This window comes from Notolepis coatsorum, assembly GCF_963971535.1.
Source record: "Notolepis coatsorum genome assembly, chromosome: 11".
Classification (NCBI taxonomy): Eukaryota; Metazoa; Chordata; class Actinopteri; order Aulopiformes; family Paralepididae; genus Notolepis; species Notolepis coatsorum.
Window position 1 is genome coordinate 106,355,198 of NC_140175.1, and position 16,684 is coordinate 106,371,881.

Below are 16,684 nucleotides of genomic sequence, written 5' to 3' on the forward strand. Positions count from 1 at the left end.
ACCAAGATAACACACCAAGATAACACACCAGGTTATACACCAGACAGGACTCTAGGGAGGAAGTAGGGAGGGGATACATGCCTGCAACATGTAAACAACAACATTAATTTTGGACCTGCAAAAAAGATTGAAATGATAAATTGAATCAATATTTAATTTGGAGGGGGAAGCATATTTTTATTCTGCACCTTTCCAAACGCTCTCTGTGGATGTATGCTATTTAAAAGATGATTGCTCTACATTAGAATGTGGTGTTCTCCTTTAACCCCTTGTGTGGTGTTCTCCTTTAACCCTTGTGTGGTGTTCTCCTTTAACCCTGGTGTGGTGTTCTCCTTTAACCCTGGTGTGGTGTTCTCCTTTAACCCTGGTGTGGTGTTCTCCTTTAACCCCTGTGTGGTGTTCTCCTTTAACCCGTGTGTGGTGTTCTCCTTTAACCCTGGTGTGGTGTTCTCCTTTAACCCTGGTGTGGTGTTCTCCTTTATCCCTGGTGTGGTGTTCTCCTTTAACCCTGGTGTGGTGTTCTCCTTTAACCCTGGTGTGGTGTTCTCCTTTAACCCTGGTGTGGTGTTCTCCTTTAACCATTGTGTGGTGTTCTCCTTTAACCCTGGTGTGGTGTTCTCCTTTATCCCTGGTGTGGTGTTCTCCTTTAACCCCTGTGTGGTGTTCTCCTTTAACCCTTGTGTGGTGTTCTCCTTTAACCCTGGTGTGGTGTTCTCCTTTAACCCTGGTGTGGTGTTCTCCTTTAACCCTTGTGTGGTGTTCTCCTTTAACCCTGGTGTGGTGTTCTCCTTTAACCCTGGTGTGGTGTTCTCCTTTAACCCTTGTGTGGTGTTCTCCTTTAACCCCTGTGTGGTGTTCTCCTCCACATGAGACCAGAACACAGGGGTTAAACAGACCAGAACACAGGGGTTAAACAGACCAGAACACAGGGGTTAAACAGACCAGAACACAGGGGTTAAACAGACCAGCACACAGGGGTTAAACAGACCAGAACACAGGGGTTAAACAGACCAGCACACAGGGGTTAAACAGACCAGAACACAGGGGTTAAACAGACCAGAACACAGGGGTTAAACAGACCAGAACACAGGGGTTAAACCGACCAGAACACAGGGGTTAAACAGACCAGAACACAGGGGTTAAACAGACCAGCACACAGGGTTTCATTAAAACATGTCATGGTGGTCATAGCCTGCTGCTTCCCCCTGGTCTCAGTGTGGTGGCTGAATGGCCCTTCATCACACCCTGTGCTGCTAATGAACCAGCAGCGAGGCGTCCAGATATACTTCGCTCCTGGTGATTACTTTCTTGACAAAGCCGAGGCCTCTCCTCCCATGGACCGCCTGCCTGTCAGCCGGACCCCGGTTAGTAATAACAGACGCTGTGGCAGGTCCGGGCCTGAGGACAACCATCTGTTCACGTCCAGGAGAATAGAATATATTACCCCATTTATGAAAGCAGCTTCAGCTAAATTGGAGTCAGGGACCCTTGAACTGAAATAATAAGTCCCCCCCCTGAAAAGGCTCCTTTGGAAAATAATAACAGGCTTATGTGCTTTTTGAAAACAAAGGTGGGTGACAGGCGGCTCAGGAGGTGGAGCAGCGGTCGTCTGGTAATCGGAATCTGTCTGGTTAGATTCCGGCTCCTCCTTGAGCAAGACACTTAACCCGCTAGGTGATTCTAGTAGCCTACTGTATACGCAAATTAGATGAGTCCAGTAACTTACTGTATACTCTACAAGATACAAGATGCAAGATACAAGATTCCTTTATTGCCACACAACCAGGTTGGTGGTATTTGTGATGGGTACAGAGTGTATTACAGTTCTACAGTACATACAACTGGAACATAGATACATGTCTTCCCAGCAATGGATACATAGTGCTACAGCACAACATGACACAATAAATACATGAATACAGCACAGCACGACACAGCACAACATACAGTAGCACACGGAAGAGTCTAGTAGTCCATCAGGTCAGGAGCTTGGTTAGTGTAAGAGGGGGAGAGGGGGGCCAAGGGAGTTCAGGGTCCGAATGGTGGTTGGAAAGAAGCTGTCCTTGAAGCGGGTGGTTTTTGAGAGGATGGACTTGAAGCGCCTACCTGAGGGCAGGGGCTGAACCAGGGGGTGTGAGGGGTCCTTTGCTATTTTTCTGCCGCGGGTGGTTGTGCAGGAGGTGAAGATGGAGTCCAGGGAGGGAAGGTCACATCCTGTGATTTTGGAGGCCTTGTTTATGATGCGCTGATGTTTTTGAATGGAGTGTTTTTGTGCAGAACCGTACCAGACTATGATTGATGAGGTGAGTATGCTTTGGGTTTAGGAAGTACAGGCGCTGCTGGGCCTTTTTCGCGATGGAGGTGATGTTGGTGTCCCATTTTAAGTTATTGTTGATGTGGGTGCCGAGGAATTTGAGTGAGTCCGTCAGGGTTATGGATTGGTCAGAGATTGATAGTGGGAGTTTGTGTGTTTTTTTGGCAGATCTGAAATCGATGGCTATTTCTGTGGTTTTGGAGGTGTTGAGCAGGAGGTTGATGATGGAGCACCACCTCGCCGGTATGAGGTATCGTCTAATGAGGTGATTCCAGTAACTTACTGTATACTCTAATTACAGTAGACGATTCCAGTAATTTACTGTATACTCTAATTCGATTATTCCAGTAAGTTACTGTATACTCTAATTAGGTGATTCCAGTAATTTACTGTATACTCTAATTAGGTGATTCCAGTAACTTACTGTATACTCTAATTACAGTAGATGATTCCAGTAATTTACTGTATACTCTAATTAGATGATTCCAGTAAGTTACTGTATACTCTAATTAGGTGATTCCAGTAAGTTACTGTATATTCTAATTAGATGATTCCAGTAAGTTACTGTATATTCTAATTAGGTGATTCCAGTAAGTTACTGTATATTCTAATTAGGTGATTCCAGTAAGTTACTGTATATTCTAATTAGGTGATTCCAGTAAGTTACTGTATATTCTAATTAGGTGATTCCAGTAACTTGTAATGTTTGGGGTTCGCTCTGCTCAGTGAGCGAGCCTCTAGCGCAGGGGTCGGCAATTAGGTTTGCCCACGGGCCAAATTTTCCCCAAGCCATTGTGTAACTGAGGGGTACAATTCCCTGACTGTATTGTTAGATATGATATTTAATACCACTACCTCATGTACTTTAACTTCTGGCCACCCAGTACAAGATATAAGTATGATGAACACTTTCCCACCTGATGAAACGAATCCACACAAATGTACCAAATCGAAGGTTTAATACAGCAAAGGGTGTATACAACGATCACTTAATTACATTTATGATTTGAAATATGGAATATGCACTTTTATGGCAAATGAGTATTCGTAGGTAAATCAACATTGAATGTCCAATCTCTGGTTGCGCAGGGAGTAAGTATACAACCTGGAATATTTAGGAAAACGATAGCGATGGTACTTAAATGATTATAGCTGGATACACTAAGGGGGGGGGGGGTCCCGCTGGTTGTAAGACAGTAGGAGGGGTGGGTTAGAGAAGTCGCTGGCGGTATCCCATCTGGCCGACGGTGTCTTGGGAGAATCCAAAGTCTTGGACACGGTGCCCACAGAACCTCGGGCCGCAGACGAATACAGCTGGACCCTCTGTGGAACGGTATCTGCCGGTCCACAACGGAGAGACGTGAGGCGACCTCACGTGTAGAGCGCCGTCTCACCTGGAGTCCTCTCCGGGGGGTAATTCCAACACTCAGCAGTGTTGGCCTTTATCCATGGAATAATCAAAGCACACAAAGCATAATCCAAGCCGTGGAAGGCTCGCCGTCGTCTGGGTAGAGTAATCCAATATACAGGTCCAGTCGCTCTTGGCCCGGAGCTCCTCGGATGCAATCACCACTAGGGGTCTGACCAGCCTGGTTAAGCGTCCAGATAACGTCAGGAACGATGGGGGTACTGATAACTGTAGAACTCTAACCGAACGATGCACCATACATAAATAGACTACTATTAGCTTAATAGAATACGTCCAACTCGACGGTATGGTGCCAAACTATGACCATTCAACTATTAATCTACACGATATCTCAATGCCTATTCTGGGCCAAGTAGGCCTTACTACACCGCACGTGCGTCGTGGGGAGGCTTTTGCGTCTGTCACTCTGTTGGAGGGTAAAGAACTGGACTAAAAGGAAGTTCTACTTTACTGGCGCCATATATATATGCGCTATGAACAAATAGTACCATTCGTATTTCGCCCGACATATTACTGCGCGGAACCGGGGGTTGCCTCGACATGTTAGGCAGCACGATTGAACTTGGACCTAGGGGTATGGCAACCTGGCGCCAGGTTCTCGTCCAATGGTAGAATGAAACTATTATGGGCTGTTTAGTAGAAACGGGGATATTCAATGCATATTGTACAAGGAATATACAGGGGATATCAAACGATATACAAATACAATTAAATATATATATATAAATAAATATACATATTCGGTTTAATCTGATCCTTCACAACACATTGTGTGGCGGGCCAATGATAGTGAAAATGTTTTAACTCTATCAAAAAAAACGACATATACATGTTTGCACTGTCTTTTTTCTATTATAAAGTGCCTCTCACACAGTGCATAACACATGAACAGATCAGTCATTTGATTTTAATGCAGGTGCTCGCATTATAAATCGAATGTATTATTATTAGTATAACACATGAACAGATCAGTAGGGTGCATTTGATTTGAAGCACCACGGCGGGTGTATTATACATTGAATGTATTATTATTATTATTATTATTATAACACATGAACAGATCAGTAGGGTGCATTTGATTTGAAGCACCACGGCGGGTGTATTATACATCGAATGTATTATTATTATTAAAACACAACACTCACCATAATGCAGGCAGCCCTGCCCTGGGCTTATTATTGTTTTTGCTTCGGTCCTCCAAAATCCATGCTCATGTTTGAAACATGTCAAATGTCCACTCGCGTTGAATGCCCACCCAATGTCCACCCAACTTGAACACAGTTGCTTGCTTCATTGCCTCGTGTTGCCATGTCAACACGCGAGAGTCACCGGTTGCTTATTATTGTTTCGGTCCTCCAAAAGCCAATGTTTGAAACATGTCAAAGTTAAGTATGACTCCTGTTTATTAAAAGAAGCTTTATAGGTCGTAGGCTCCTCTTCTGGCTCATCAGTTGGTATTTCATTTCCCCGTTGCAAAGAGGTTATCCAAAGACGTTTGTTTTGTTTTTGCAAACGTTCGCGCGCATGATGGCATCCCAAACGCGGAAGTGAAAGTGAAATTCCATTGGTTCTCCCAGTCCACGTGACCATTTCTAGCATTTCAATTGGCTATAGTGACAGCCATAGATATGATGAATAGATATATACAGCTTCACAAAGACACTCTGGCGACACGACGAGTGAATATTTCCTGCATGTAAAATAAACATCATATTCTCAAAATAACCTGACGGGCCAGAAATTATTGCTGGCGGGCCCATTTCGGCCCACGGGCCGCCTATTGCCGATCCCTGCTCTAGCGTTACCTGGTGGGTAATTGCCATGTCTACCTGTCTTAATTACACTCATTGGTACCTGGTGTGGCTCGTTAATGTCCCTTCATATTCTCCCCTGTGTCACACAAACCCTGTCAGTCGATCACCAAACTGTCTGTGAGTAATACCTACCTGTGTAAGCCTTATCACTCCTTGCCACGGAGGATAAGTGTGTTCTCTATGTATTGCTAGTTGTCATGTTATTTCGATTGCCGTTTGAATTCAACAAAAGTGAATTCACAGTTGAAAGTGTATCTTACTGCGTGTGTATGCAGCTCCGTCGTTTCACGTGTTAATCATTTAACGTGTTTTGGAGACCTTGCTTTCTCCCCTTTGTTTCCCCCAGTTTACTGTGTAGATTACTTTGTGTATTATTATTATTATTATTATTTAACGTGTTTTGGAGACGGAGACTTCTCCCCTTTTGTTTATCCGCCATCGTATGCGTGTTCATTGATCTATAGTCAGGGGGCCAACACTGATATTGCAACTTAAGTAATCGCTTTTGGGTAGAAGCTGTCAACCTATCCAGTATTCATGTTTAACCCCTTGACATATGGCTTAGCTATGTTGACAACTTTGAAAATAATTTTTTTTGGGTAATTTAATCATTGTATGTAAGTAAGTAAGTGGTCAAATCTGACCTTTTTTCACAATGCTGCCAAATTAGTGACAATTTGCTCTGTAATTTCTAACAATTTTGTAATAGTATCCCTCAATATATCCTGTGAAAGTATGATCTTAACTAGGCCAATGAAGACAAGCCAACCTTTACCTTCTGGAGACAGTACATGTACCTTGTGTCTATTCTCCTTGCGTTCACCCGGGCACTGAGATGTGGTGATTGGAACCTGTACATGTCAGCCTTCAAGAGCATGATGCCTTGGTTTGCTGCATATGAACACACCCATTACACAAGATGGGGTGCTGTGTTCATAGCAGACATGGAACAGCTGGCACAGACAGCACCAGAGGTCTACCAGGGCTTCCTAGAGGGTGATTCTGTAGCCAAGGAGACCAAACACAGCTTCAACGAGGTGCCTTTCGACCTTCGCCTTGAACACATCAATAAAACGGGAAAGGGGGGCGGCTAGGTGGCGCAGTGGGCAAGGCGCTCGCCACCAACGCAGGAGATGCTGGGTTCGAGCCCAGCTCTCTCCGTTGCTACCAGCTTGGCTGGTCGTTCATACTAATACAATTGGCAGTATTAGGGGGTGGGAAGCTGGTGGGTGGGGATCGGATGTTGTGGACAGCGACTCCTACAGGTCGGTTGGTGCGCCTGCGCAGTAGAATCAGGAAGCGACGGGGCGGCGTGTCCCTCCCACGCAGACCCTCGCCGCTGAGAGATCGCGCTGTGCAGGTGAAAAGATGCGACGGCTGCCTCCTCGAGTACCGGAGGGGACACGTGATGCAAGGCATCGTCCACATTGCAGCCGGCTTGTGGGAGGCATGGCCTAACAGTGTTTGAGACAGGGGAGGGTAGAATTGGACAATACGAAATTGGGGAAGGGAGAAAAATAGAAAAATGGGGAGAAAAAGTAGATCACAATTTTTTTTTTAAAGGTTGCTGGAGGATTGATAGGCATCACTAGAAATGATAGAGCAAGAAACCGTTGGTCAATCACCTACAATGAACATGCATCCTTGGCAGAGGATACCAGATCCCTGTTTGGACTGACACATGATGACAACGATGATGAGGAGACGCACAGACTGCCTTCAATCAAGAATCAAGAGGGATAATCACAATGTCATTCAACTTGTTGATCAGTTCCAGAGATACGTCTTCCAACAAGAGCTATGTATGATTTAGTGTCCCTGACAACTGGTGATGTTGCCTCAGAAGAGATACGGAATGACCTTACACATGCTGCAGAGTCTGGCAAAAAAACAATCACTGAGTTGGTGAAAAACCGACTGGGCACAACGAACACAGACTTCCACGCCAGTCTCACCAAGAGAAAACCGAAAACATTCTCAAGCCTATACAGCACAGATACCAAGCTTGAACAACTCAGATCCAAGTGTGTGAAGCCTGACAGGGATATTTTTCGCCGCATCATTGTATCCATGGAGAGTGGCAGAGAGGTCTACATGGATGATCTTCTCCAAAAAGAGCTGTGTGCAGTCCCCCTGTCACTTGCCACAACAGATTCAGTGCTCAGGCCTACAAACAAAGCTGACTTAGCCACCATACTACAAGCTGGTGCAAAGGAAACAGACCATCATTGATGGAATGGCCTTAGTAAGAGCCATGGGAAAACCTCAAAATACATCAAACTTTGGTGAATATGCAGATGTGTTCGCACAGAGTCGCATCTAATCTACATGGGAATGTCACCAGAGTGGATACAGTGTTTGATCGGTACCAACAAAACTCCATCAAGAGTGGAACAAGAACCAAACGCAGCACTACTCAGCGAAACCTTACCCATTTTCTATCAACTGAGCTTGAGAATCATGTGCAGCTTTATGATGAGGAAATTGTCATCAGTGGAGGGTTTGAGGATCCTGAAAAAGTCACATCAGCAGCTGGGATTGATGCATCTCCCCTACAAGCTACACATGAAGAAGCGGATACATTTATTTTATTTTTGTTTTCTTTTTTAGTGATGCACGATATATTGGCCGCTGACATAATATCGGCCGATATGGCCGTTTTTTTTACACATCGGTATCGGCCCGATATCAAGATAGGGCCGATATGGGCCGATATAATTTTTTTTTTTTTTTTTTATTAAAATTTAATATTATTTTTTCTTTTTACATGTTTTGGCCTTAAATTGTTTCAAAATATCAGTAATTTCTGAAAATAAGTTACAAAAGTAAAAAAAAAGTATGCGTTTTGGAAAGTAGCTCTTTGTTTGATTATCATAAAAAAGTGTTTTCTGTGCAGAGATGTCGGTGGATGTCGGTGCCGGCCAGAACAGCAATATTAATGTCGGTTATCGGTATCGGCCACCATTTTCACATCGGTGCATCACTATTCTTTTTGATGTTATAATTTTTTCTTTATTGTTTCTGTCTGTTTAATTGTATTGTCTGAGATGTTTGTAAATCAAAAATGCAAATAAAAATGTAAGTTAAAAAAAAAAAAGCGGATACACGCATACTACTACATTCAGCTGATGCAACAACGAAAGGGTTTCAGAGGCTCATCATTCAGTGCAGAGACACAGATGTGTTGCTGCTACTACTTGTATTTGCAAACCAACTAAGCCAAGAAGTTTGGATGAAAGCAGGAACAGATAAGAAACCACGCTACATCAAAGTCCATCAAATCACACTACCAAATGAGATGCTCGATGGTCTGTTGGCATTTCATGCCATCACTGGATGTGATACTACGAGCCAGTTCACTGGAAATGGAAAAAGGACAGCATGGAAAGTGTTCCAGCAGTACCCGCATCTTCTCCACAACTTTGGTGAGGATGAAGTACCAAGTACCACTTCCCTATCCTTGGCAGAACAGTTCGTATGTAAGCTCTATGACCTTAAGTCAACCAGCAACTCGATACAAGAAGTTCGCTGCACTCTCTTTCGAAAACTTAAAGCCAATATTGATACATTACCACCAACAGAAGATGCATTGTCAATGCACCTCAAGAGGGCCCACTACCAAACGAAGGTTTGGAAACAGTCACTAGTGACAATCCACAACCTCACCAATCAATTATGGTTGGCAGATGATGAATGGTATGCTGGTCCCCATGCTTCTTACCAAGGAACCTATACAATCCACATGCGTACAGCTGACAGTGTGTGGATGCAAGGAAAGTGGAAGTCAGTGCAGTACCAGACAGTGTCTCTGTCGCAGAAGAGGACTGTCTTGCAGTGGGGCGTGTGGATGTGCTCGTGCAGCGTGGTGCATGAACTCCAATGACATTCAAGAGACTAACGGTGAAGAAACCGATCTTGATCTGGATGTTGTGGTGCGGCCGTCAGAAAAAAGCACATCAACAACTAAATCTTCAGTGTGCGATGCTCAGCCCTCCACATCAGCACGTGCACTGAGGGCACAGGGGCGTACAGATCGCCGTCTGTAACCAGCAAACCTGAAGTGCCTTCTAGGTCCTAACGTTATGTACCTGAGATTCTAGACTTACCAAGTTTATTATCTTGCTGTGCATCCAGTTGTTGTGCCATTCTGACCTTGTGTCTCTTTCCTCCTCAGTGTCTCCTGTGCCCCATTGGATTCCTGAGCCTGTCCTCGTCCTCGTAGACACCAGGATTCTAGTGCCCCACGCTGCCTTGACTACACCTCGTCTCCTGTGCTCACGCCTTAGCCTCCTACACGCACACTAACAACACTTCCAACATTCCCATGCTGCACACAATATGCACTACACACGCTTTGCACTCATACACATGGTCAGGGACACATTTCATATCCAGAATTCCAGTTGCACCATACACGTCCCAGAAATGTTCCTCCCTCTTCCAAATAAACTGTTGGCTTGAACCTGCCTAACCCCTGAGCTGCTCTGGTTCCTTCCGACCCTAACACTGGATACATTTTATTGTTTTAGTTTTTATTTATGTTTTATGTAATATTTTGTATACATACAATGGTTCCATTACTGGGAAGAGGATCCTCAGTAATCCACAAACATATTTTGTCTTATCATGGTATCCAAGTGTATTGTCAAAATACAACATTAAAAAGTCAAAAAGCATTAGCACGAAAGGTCACCTCGAGAATCATATAGATTTCCGCTTGGACATTACATTATTCAAACCTGTGTAGTATTGCACTGTATCAAATTACTGTGCTCTAACTTGGCAAAAGTACCTAGCATACATTGGAATCATGATTCCTAAATTACTTGGGCTACTATCTCATGTTTCCAAGCTGATATTCACTCTAAAACACATTTTCTTTTAGGCGGAAATAGAATTTTTTACTTTTCTCAATGGTCTAACATAGCTCTATTTTCTCTGACACAGTAACATCCATTTACATCCTGAAACTTCTGCAGCCATCCCACTGCTGTCACCTTTATTTTGATACCAGGATTATCTATATGGCCCTTGTGATTGGGGAGATATTCTATATTTATTGTGGGCATGTCATTTCGAGCAGGCAATCTAAAAGATCTGCCTGAAATGGCCTCTAAAAGTCACAAAATAATTGTCCAAACTTGTCAACCACCCTAGAACATCTCACATAGGTCCCCTCTTACCAAAACAATATGTTGACAGCTTCTACCCAAACATGGCAGCAAAAGTGTTAACGGAAGCTCTTTTCAGGATTGGCCCCCTGACTACTACTCAAATAAAAGAGTAGCTCTTTGTTTGAAAACCAACACCTGCCTCTCGTCTTCTCTGTTCTGCACTGCACCTGGGTCCAACACACCTGCCAAACCGTAACAGTAACGTACTGTATATTACTATATTCTAATGTGGTGACTCCAGTAACTTACTGTATATTCTAATGTGGTGATTCCAGTAGTCTACTTTACTACATACTCTAATTAGGTGATTCCATGATGTATGCATATAAACAATGACAATTGTTAGCACACTCCAACTCGATTGGTTTGGAACAGCTATTCACTTTGATTGGTTCAAGTTTCAAGTTTCAAGTTTCTTTAATAGTTGTCATACAGAAGTACAGAATACTTTCATACAAAATGCTTCTTACTGTTACGCTCCAGAGACTGTGCTAGACAAGATAGTATCAAATAACATAGTATAGCATGTAATTTAGAAGTAGAAAATGAGGTCACAGTGTTCAGTATAGACATATGTACAATGTTCGATGCAGAATAGACGTAACTGAGTTACCATATAATATACAATACTATGCAGTGTACTAATGTACAGTACTATATAGTGCAAAGCAGAAATGGGATGAGGTACAATTTAGGTACAATTTACAGTAAGGTGTACGAGTTGTAGTGCAATCCTTCATCAATAAATATAAAGTGTGGGGAGTGGGTGCTACAGTGTGTTTGTTTAAAGTGGGTGTGTGCTATAAAGTGTGTGGAGTGGGTGCTACAGTGTGTTTGTTTAAAGTGAGTGTGTGCGTGTGGATGTGTGTGCTATGTGCGTTTGGTGGTTGTTGTTGTGTAGTGTTCATTGTTCGTTTAGCAGCCTGATGGCCTGGGGATAGAAGCTTCTTCTGAGTCTTTCTGTGCTCGCCTTGAGACTCCGGTATCGCTTGCCTGACCGCAGCAGTTCAAAGAGGCAGTTGTTCGGGTGACTGGAGTCTTTAATGATTCTCTTAGCCTTGCCCTTGCAACGCTTGTTGTAAATGTTCTGGAGGGTGGGGAGCCCCCCTCCAATTGTGCGTTCGGCTGAACGTGTCACTCTTTGTAGTCTGCTTCGGTCTTGTGCAGTGCTATTCCCAAACCAGGAGGTGATGTTGCCAGTCAAGATGCTCTCTATTGTACATGAGTAGAAGTTCTTAAGGATCTTCTGACTGACTTGGAACTTCCTTAGGCGCCTGAGGAAGTAGAGGCGTTGTCGTGCCTTCTTCACAACACTGTCAATGTGTGTGGTCCATGTCAAGTCCTCGGATATGTAGGCTCCGAGGTACTTAAAGCTGTTGACTCTCTCAACCGGTGCCCCGTCGATGCTGAGGGGGCTGTAGTCCTTGACCCCCGACCTCCTGAAGTCCACAATCATCTCCTTTGTTTTGCTGACGTTCAGGGAGAGGCTGTTTTCCTGGCACCATCCCGCCAGGACCTTGACCTCTTCCAGGTAGGCCCTCTCGTCGTTGGCAGAGATCAGGCCCACCACCACTGTGTCGTCAGCAAATTTGATGATTGTATTGCTACTCCGCTGAGCCACACAGTCGTGTGTGTACAGGGAGTAGAGGAGGGGACTCAGAACACAGCCCTGGGGGGCCCCTATGTTGAGGGTGATGGATGAGGAGGTGCAGTTGCCTGCTCTCACCACCTGGGGTCTGCCAGTCAGGAAGTCCAAGACCCACTGGCAGAGGTCATAGTTCAAGCCCAGGTCCCTGAGCTTGGCTATGAGTATGGAGGGGACTATGGTATTGAATGCCGAGCTGTAGTCGATGAATAGCATTCTCACATAGTTCCCCTGCCTCTTGTCCAGGTGTGATGCTGCTGTGTGCAGCACATGGGCTATGGCGTCCTCCGTGGACCTGTTGGGGCGGTATGCAAATTGCAGGGGGTCCATGTTGATGGGGAGGGAGGAGCAGATGTAGCCCTTTACTAGCTTCTCAAAGCACTTCATGGCTATGGAGGTGAGAGCTACAGGGCGGTAGTCGTTGAGGCAAGCAGGCTTGGATTTTTTGGGTACAGGGATAATAGTGGACTTCTTCAGGCAGGTGGGGATGACAGCCTGTTCGGGTTAGATTGGGTTAGAACAGCTATTCACTTTGGGTTGGAACAGCTATTCACTTTGGTTTGGAACAGCTATTCACTTTGGGTTGGAACAGCTATTCACTTTGATTGGGTTGGAACAGCTATTCACTTTGGGTTGGAACAGCTATTCACTTTGATTGGGTTGGAACAGCTATTCACTTTGGGTTGGAACAGCTATTCACTTTGATTGGGTTGGAACAGCTATTCACTTTGGGTTGGAACAGCTATTCACTTTGATTGGGTTGGAACAGCTATTCACTTTGGGTTGGAACAGCTATTCACTTTGATTGGGTTGGAACAGCTATTCACTTTGGGTTGGAACAGCTATTCACTTTGATTGGGTTGGAACAGCTATTCACTTTGGGTTGGAACAGCTATTCTGTGTTTACTTGTGTTACAACAGAGCAACTCACCTGGGATAATCTTGCACTGTTTAAAGGTTTCCATTAGGCTGTACATCTCTTCCTCAGTTAGCAGCAAGTTCAGATTGTCCTAGAAGGAGAGAGAGAAAGAGAGAGATAGAGAGAGAGGGAGAGGGAGAAAGAGAGGGGTGATAGATACACTGTTAGTAAGAGCCTCCATTTAATAATTCATATCTGTTAATGCTATAGCCTCCAACAGTCCAATCAATAAACCATAACCATTGAATTAAGACTGACCTGGGGAGAAGCAGTGTGGGAGGGCAGGGGCAATATGGGAATACCTCTTAACACATTCCCCGGTAACAACGATTATACTCGTTATTGGGCGCGATCACTTGAACGCCAACAACGAATATACTCGTTATTTGAACATTACATCTTTTATTTGCTATTTCTATTCATTACAGGCACACAGACTCGGGGTTAACATGGGGAATCATCCTGAGAATGCCAAAGTGCAATACCGGCCGCATCCTCCCAGGCGGCAGTATCGAGCACCCTTTGAAACCTTATATCTTGGCCTGTGCAATGGTCAAATGTGTCCGGGCGCACTTGTCTGGGTCGGGCGAGTGGAGCGGTCCTCTCGGTTGCATTGAAGCGCGTCAAATATCCCCGATCCATATGTTGTGGTGGGTTATGTTGTGGACCAAATGGACATCGGATGTACCAGATGGCGATCAAACAATTGGAATATTATTTTTGGAATACTCCCGATCACAGGTAAGGACTATCTGACGTACATTTTTGCTTGATCGTGCAATGTTTTTATACCGATCGGGCTGATAAGCGTTCTATACGAATGCCGTTACTGGCAATCAAATAATCAGAAACTACCCCCCCCCCCCTTTCATGCATTCATGATGAAACATAATACCTATTATATACATTTGATTTGGGAATAGTAGCGTGTACAGGCAAGAAACGGCAACGCTTATAGTACATATCACTGCATCAATGCATTTCATGAATTACCCCAGACCGCTCTAAAACCATACTTATATTCACCACGGTATAACACACAGGAACGTATGGATGAAAAAATGTATTCTTTTTCACATATTGAACGATAGATAGGTGATGTCAAATGGGCCATAGTTGTTCGGATCTTTCAAAAATGTTCTATTTGAATCCCTCCGAAAGGGCTGACAGGCACCACACAATGGATGACTCAATGGTTAGTCATTAGAGTTTGTTTATTTGAACAAACTAGTTGAGATGTTTTCTCCACAATACAACCTTTATAATTCCCACAGTTGACCACAGGCTTACCATAGGTCAAAAACCTGTGAAACAGAACAAAATGCAGTGCATACACATTAATCATAATATTAATATACAATATATATTAATATCAATACCAATCAATCAATCAATCAATATTAATATCAATATACATATTAATATATCAATACCACTATCAAATATACATACACTATCCATTTTATATATTATATTATATATATAATTTATATTTATATATATACATTACACTATACACTATCAAACCAGTATGTCATGTCCCCTTTAATTGTGGGTGAGAGGAGGGAGAACTAGAATGACTTCATTTCCCAGAATGCATGGCAATGTTTACTTCCTCCTCCGTGAGATACGAGCCACTAAGCTCCCCACACACAACGGACAAGATAGCAGTTCTCATCAAAGCACACACACGCTCACACCAAAGTTCCCCACATGAATCTCACCGTGACAAACCGGGAAAGCCACCAGGACACTAGTTCAGCTTTGCACCTACGGCGAGGTGCGTTAGCCTAGCCATAAGCTAGCGGCAAACATTCAGACACAACGTTCATTCATTCAGCCAGCATCACTAACACCGTGCACTATGCAAATATTATCCGCAGGCTGCATTAGCAGCCAGCAGCCAACGTGATACATTACATTGTACATATGTGACACAGCCAAGTTAACATTGCAATCCCTTAATAAAGTCCACTTACCAATGGGCGATGTGATCCTGTCAGTGCTATAGTGAGAAGTGACAGCCCGCCACCATTTGAAAGGCAGCTGCGCGAACTGCGCATGCTCAGTCCCAATCACAAACACCTGTTAACTTATTTAGACCCCTTTACACATCTGATCCTTATATTAAATAAACCAAAAGTCTTGACACCTCCCACTTGGCCGACTGATACAATCCAAGGAGGCCACTAAAATACAGGCCACTATAAATACAAGTCACTAGAGTGTTAATGGGCATCTCAGCCTTAAATCAAACTGTTGTAAGTATCTACATTAAAGTGCTTTTAACTAAGTGTCCTTCAAAGGTAAGTGGGACATTGTGAACACAACCCGCATCATGAACACAAACTAACTAAGGAGGTGGGCCCCACCACCTTTCCTCCTACTGAGTGTAGGTTTGCCCTTGAACCACTCAGTTGCCTCACAGGGTTACCCGCTAACTAAACAAAAGGGAGTCACAAAGTCTTTTGGGTACCCGATGGTGAGGACTTCTTCTGCTGGTCTTCAACCGGAATCAGGACCACCAGCCTCCGCACATCCCTGCGAAGGACGATGGTTGTGGGCAGGGTAAAGTCCTTTGCCCGGGGCCTGGATACATGGGGGGCAGGAAACCCTAGGCAGGTTGTGACGTCCGCGTCACGGACCACCCCCTTCTTGTCTGGATACGTGAAGACGATCCGGCCAAGCCGGAACTGTCCTCTTAAGGCATTCTGGTCTGCGATCCAGACCACATCTCCAACCTTGACACTCCTCTCTGCTCGGTGCCACTTATGGCGGATGAACAAGTTTGGCCCTGCCAGTTCGCTCCATTTCGACCAGAATTTGTCCACCCCAGCCTGGACAGCCCTCAGCCTGCGCCACGGATGAGTTTCCACATCAATCCCTTGCATGTCTCCTCCTTGTCCGGTGCGCCCGAGGATAAGGGAGTTAGGAGTTAGGTACTCGACTGTGTCCTCTTGTTCCTGTGCCTTGGCGTCGATGGGTCGTTCGTTGGTTAAGTTGGCTGCCGAGTAGAGGAGGGTCTGGAACTCCCCCCAGGTGTAGCAACCGGTGGTTCTGTCGAGGCTGTTGAGAGCTCTTTTTATGAGCTTAACAGCTGCCTCTGCTGCTCCGTTCCTGTGGGGCGAATCCGCAGGATGGAAGTCCCACTGCCACTCAGTGCCATTATTGGCGGCTGCGTTCTCGACCGATGCCTTCTGCACACATGCTAGGTGCCTGTGCAACTCTCTCAAGGCAGGCTTGGCGCCTACAAAGTTTGAGCCTCTGTCCGACCATAACCTCCTGGGATGCCCCCTTAGAGCAGTGAATCGGGAGTAGGCCTGAAGAAAGCTCTCCGAAGACTGGTCGTCAACAAGGTCAGCGTGGACGGCCCTGGAAGCCATGCAGCA

At 44.7% G+C, this 16,684-nt stretch overlaps 1 protein-coding gene across 1 annotated transcript in view; it reads right to left on the reverse strand.

Annotated features, from left to right (window-relative positions):
• phf24 (PHD finger protein 24) overlaps positions 1–16,684 on the reverse strand; it is a gene marked incomplete at its 3' end in the record, with an annotated part of 97,661 nt that overhangs the window by 45,979 nt on the left and 34,998 nt on the right. Inside the window, 1 exon segment of the mRNA XM_084325214.1 lies at positions 13,308–13,386. Coding sequence (XP_084181340.1) covers positions 13,308–13,386 — 79 coding nt within the window.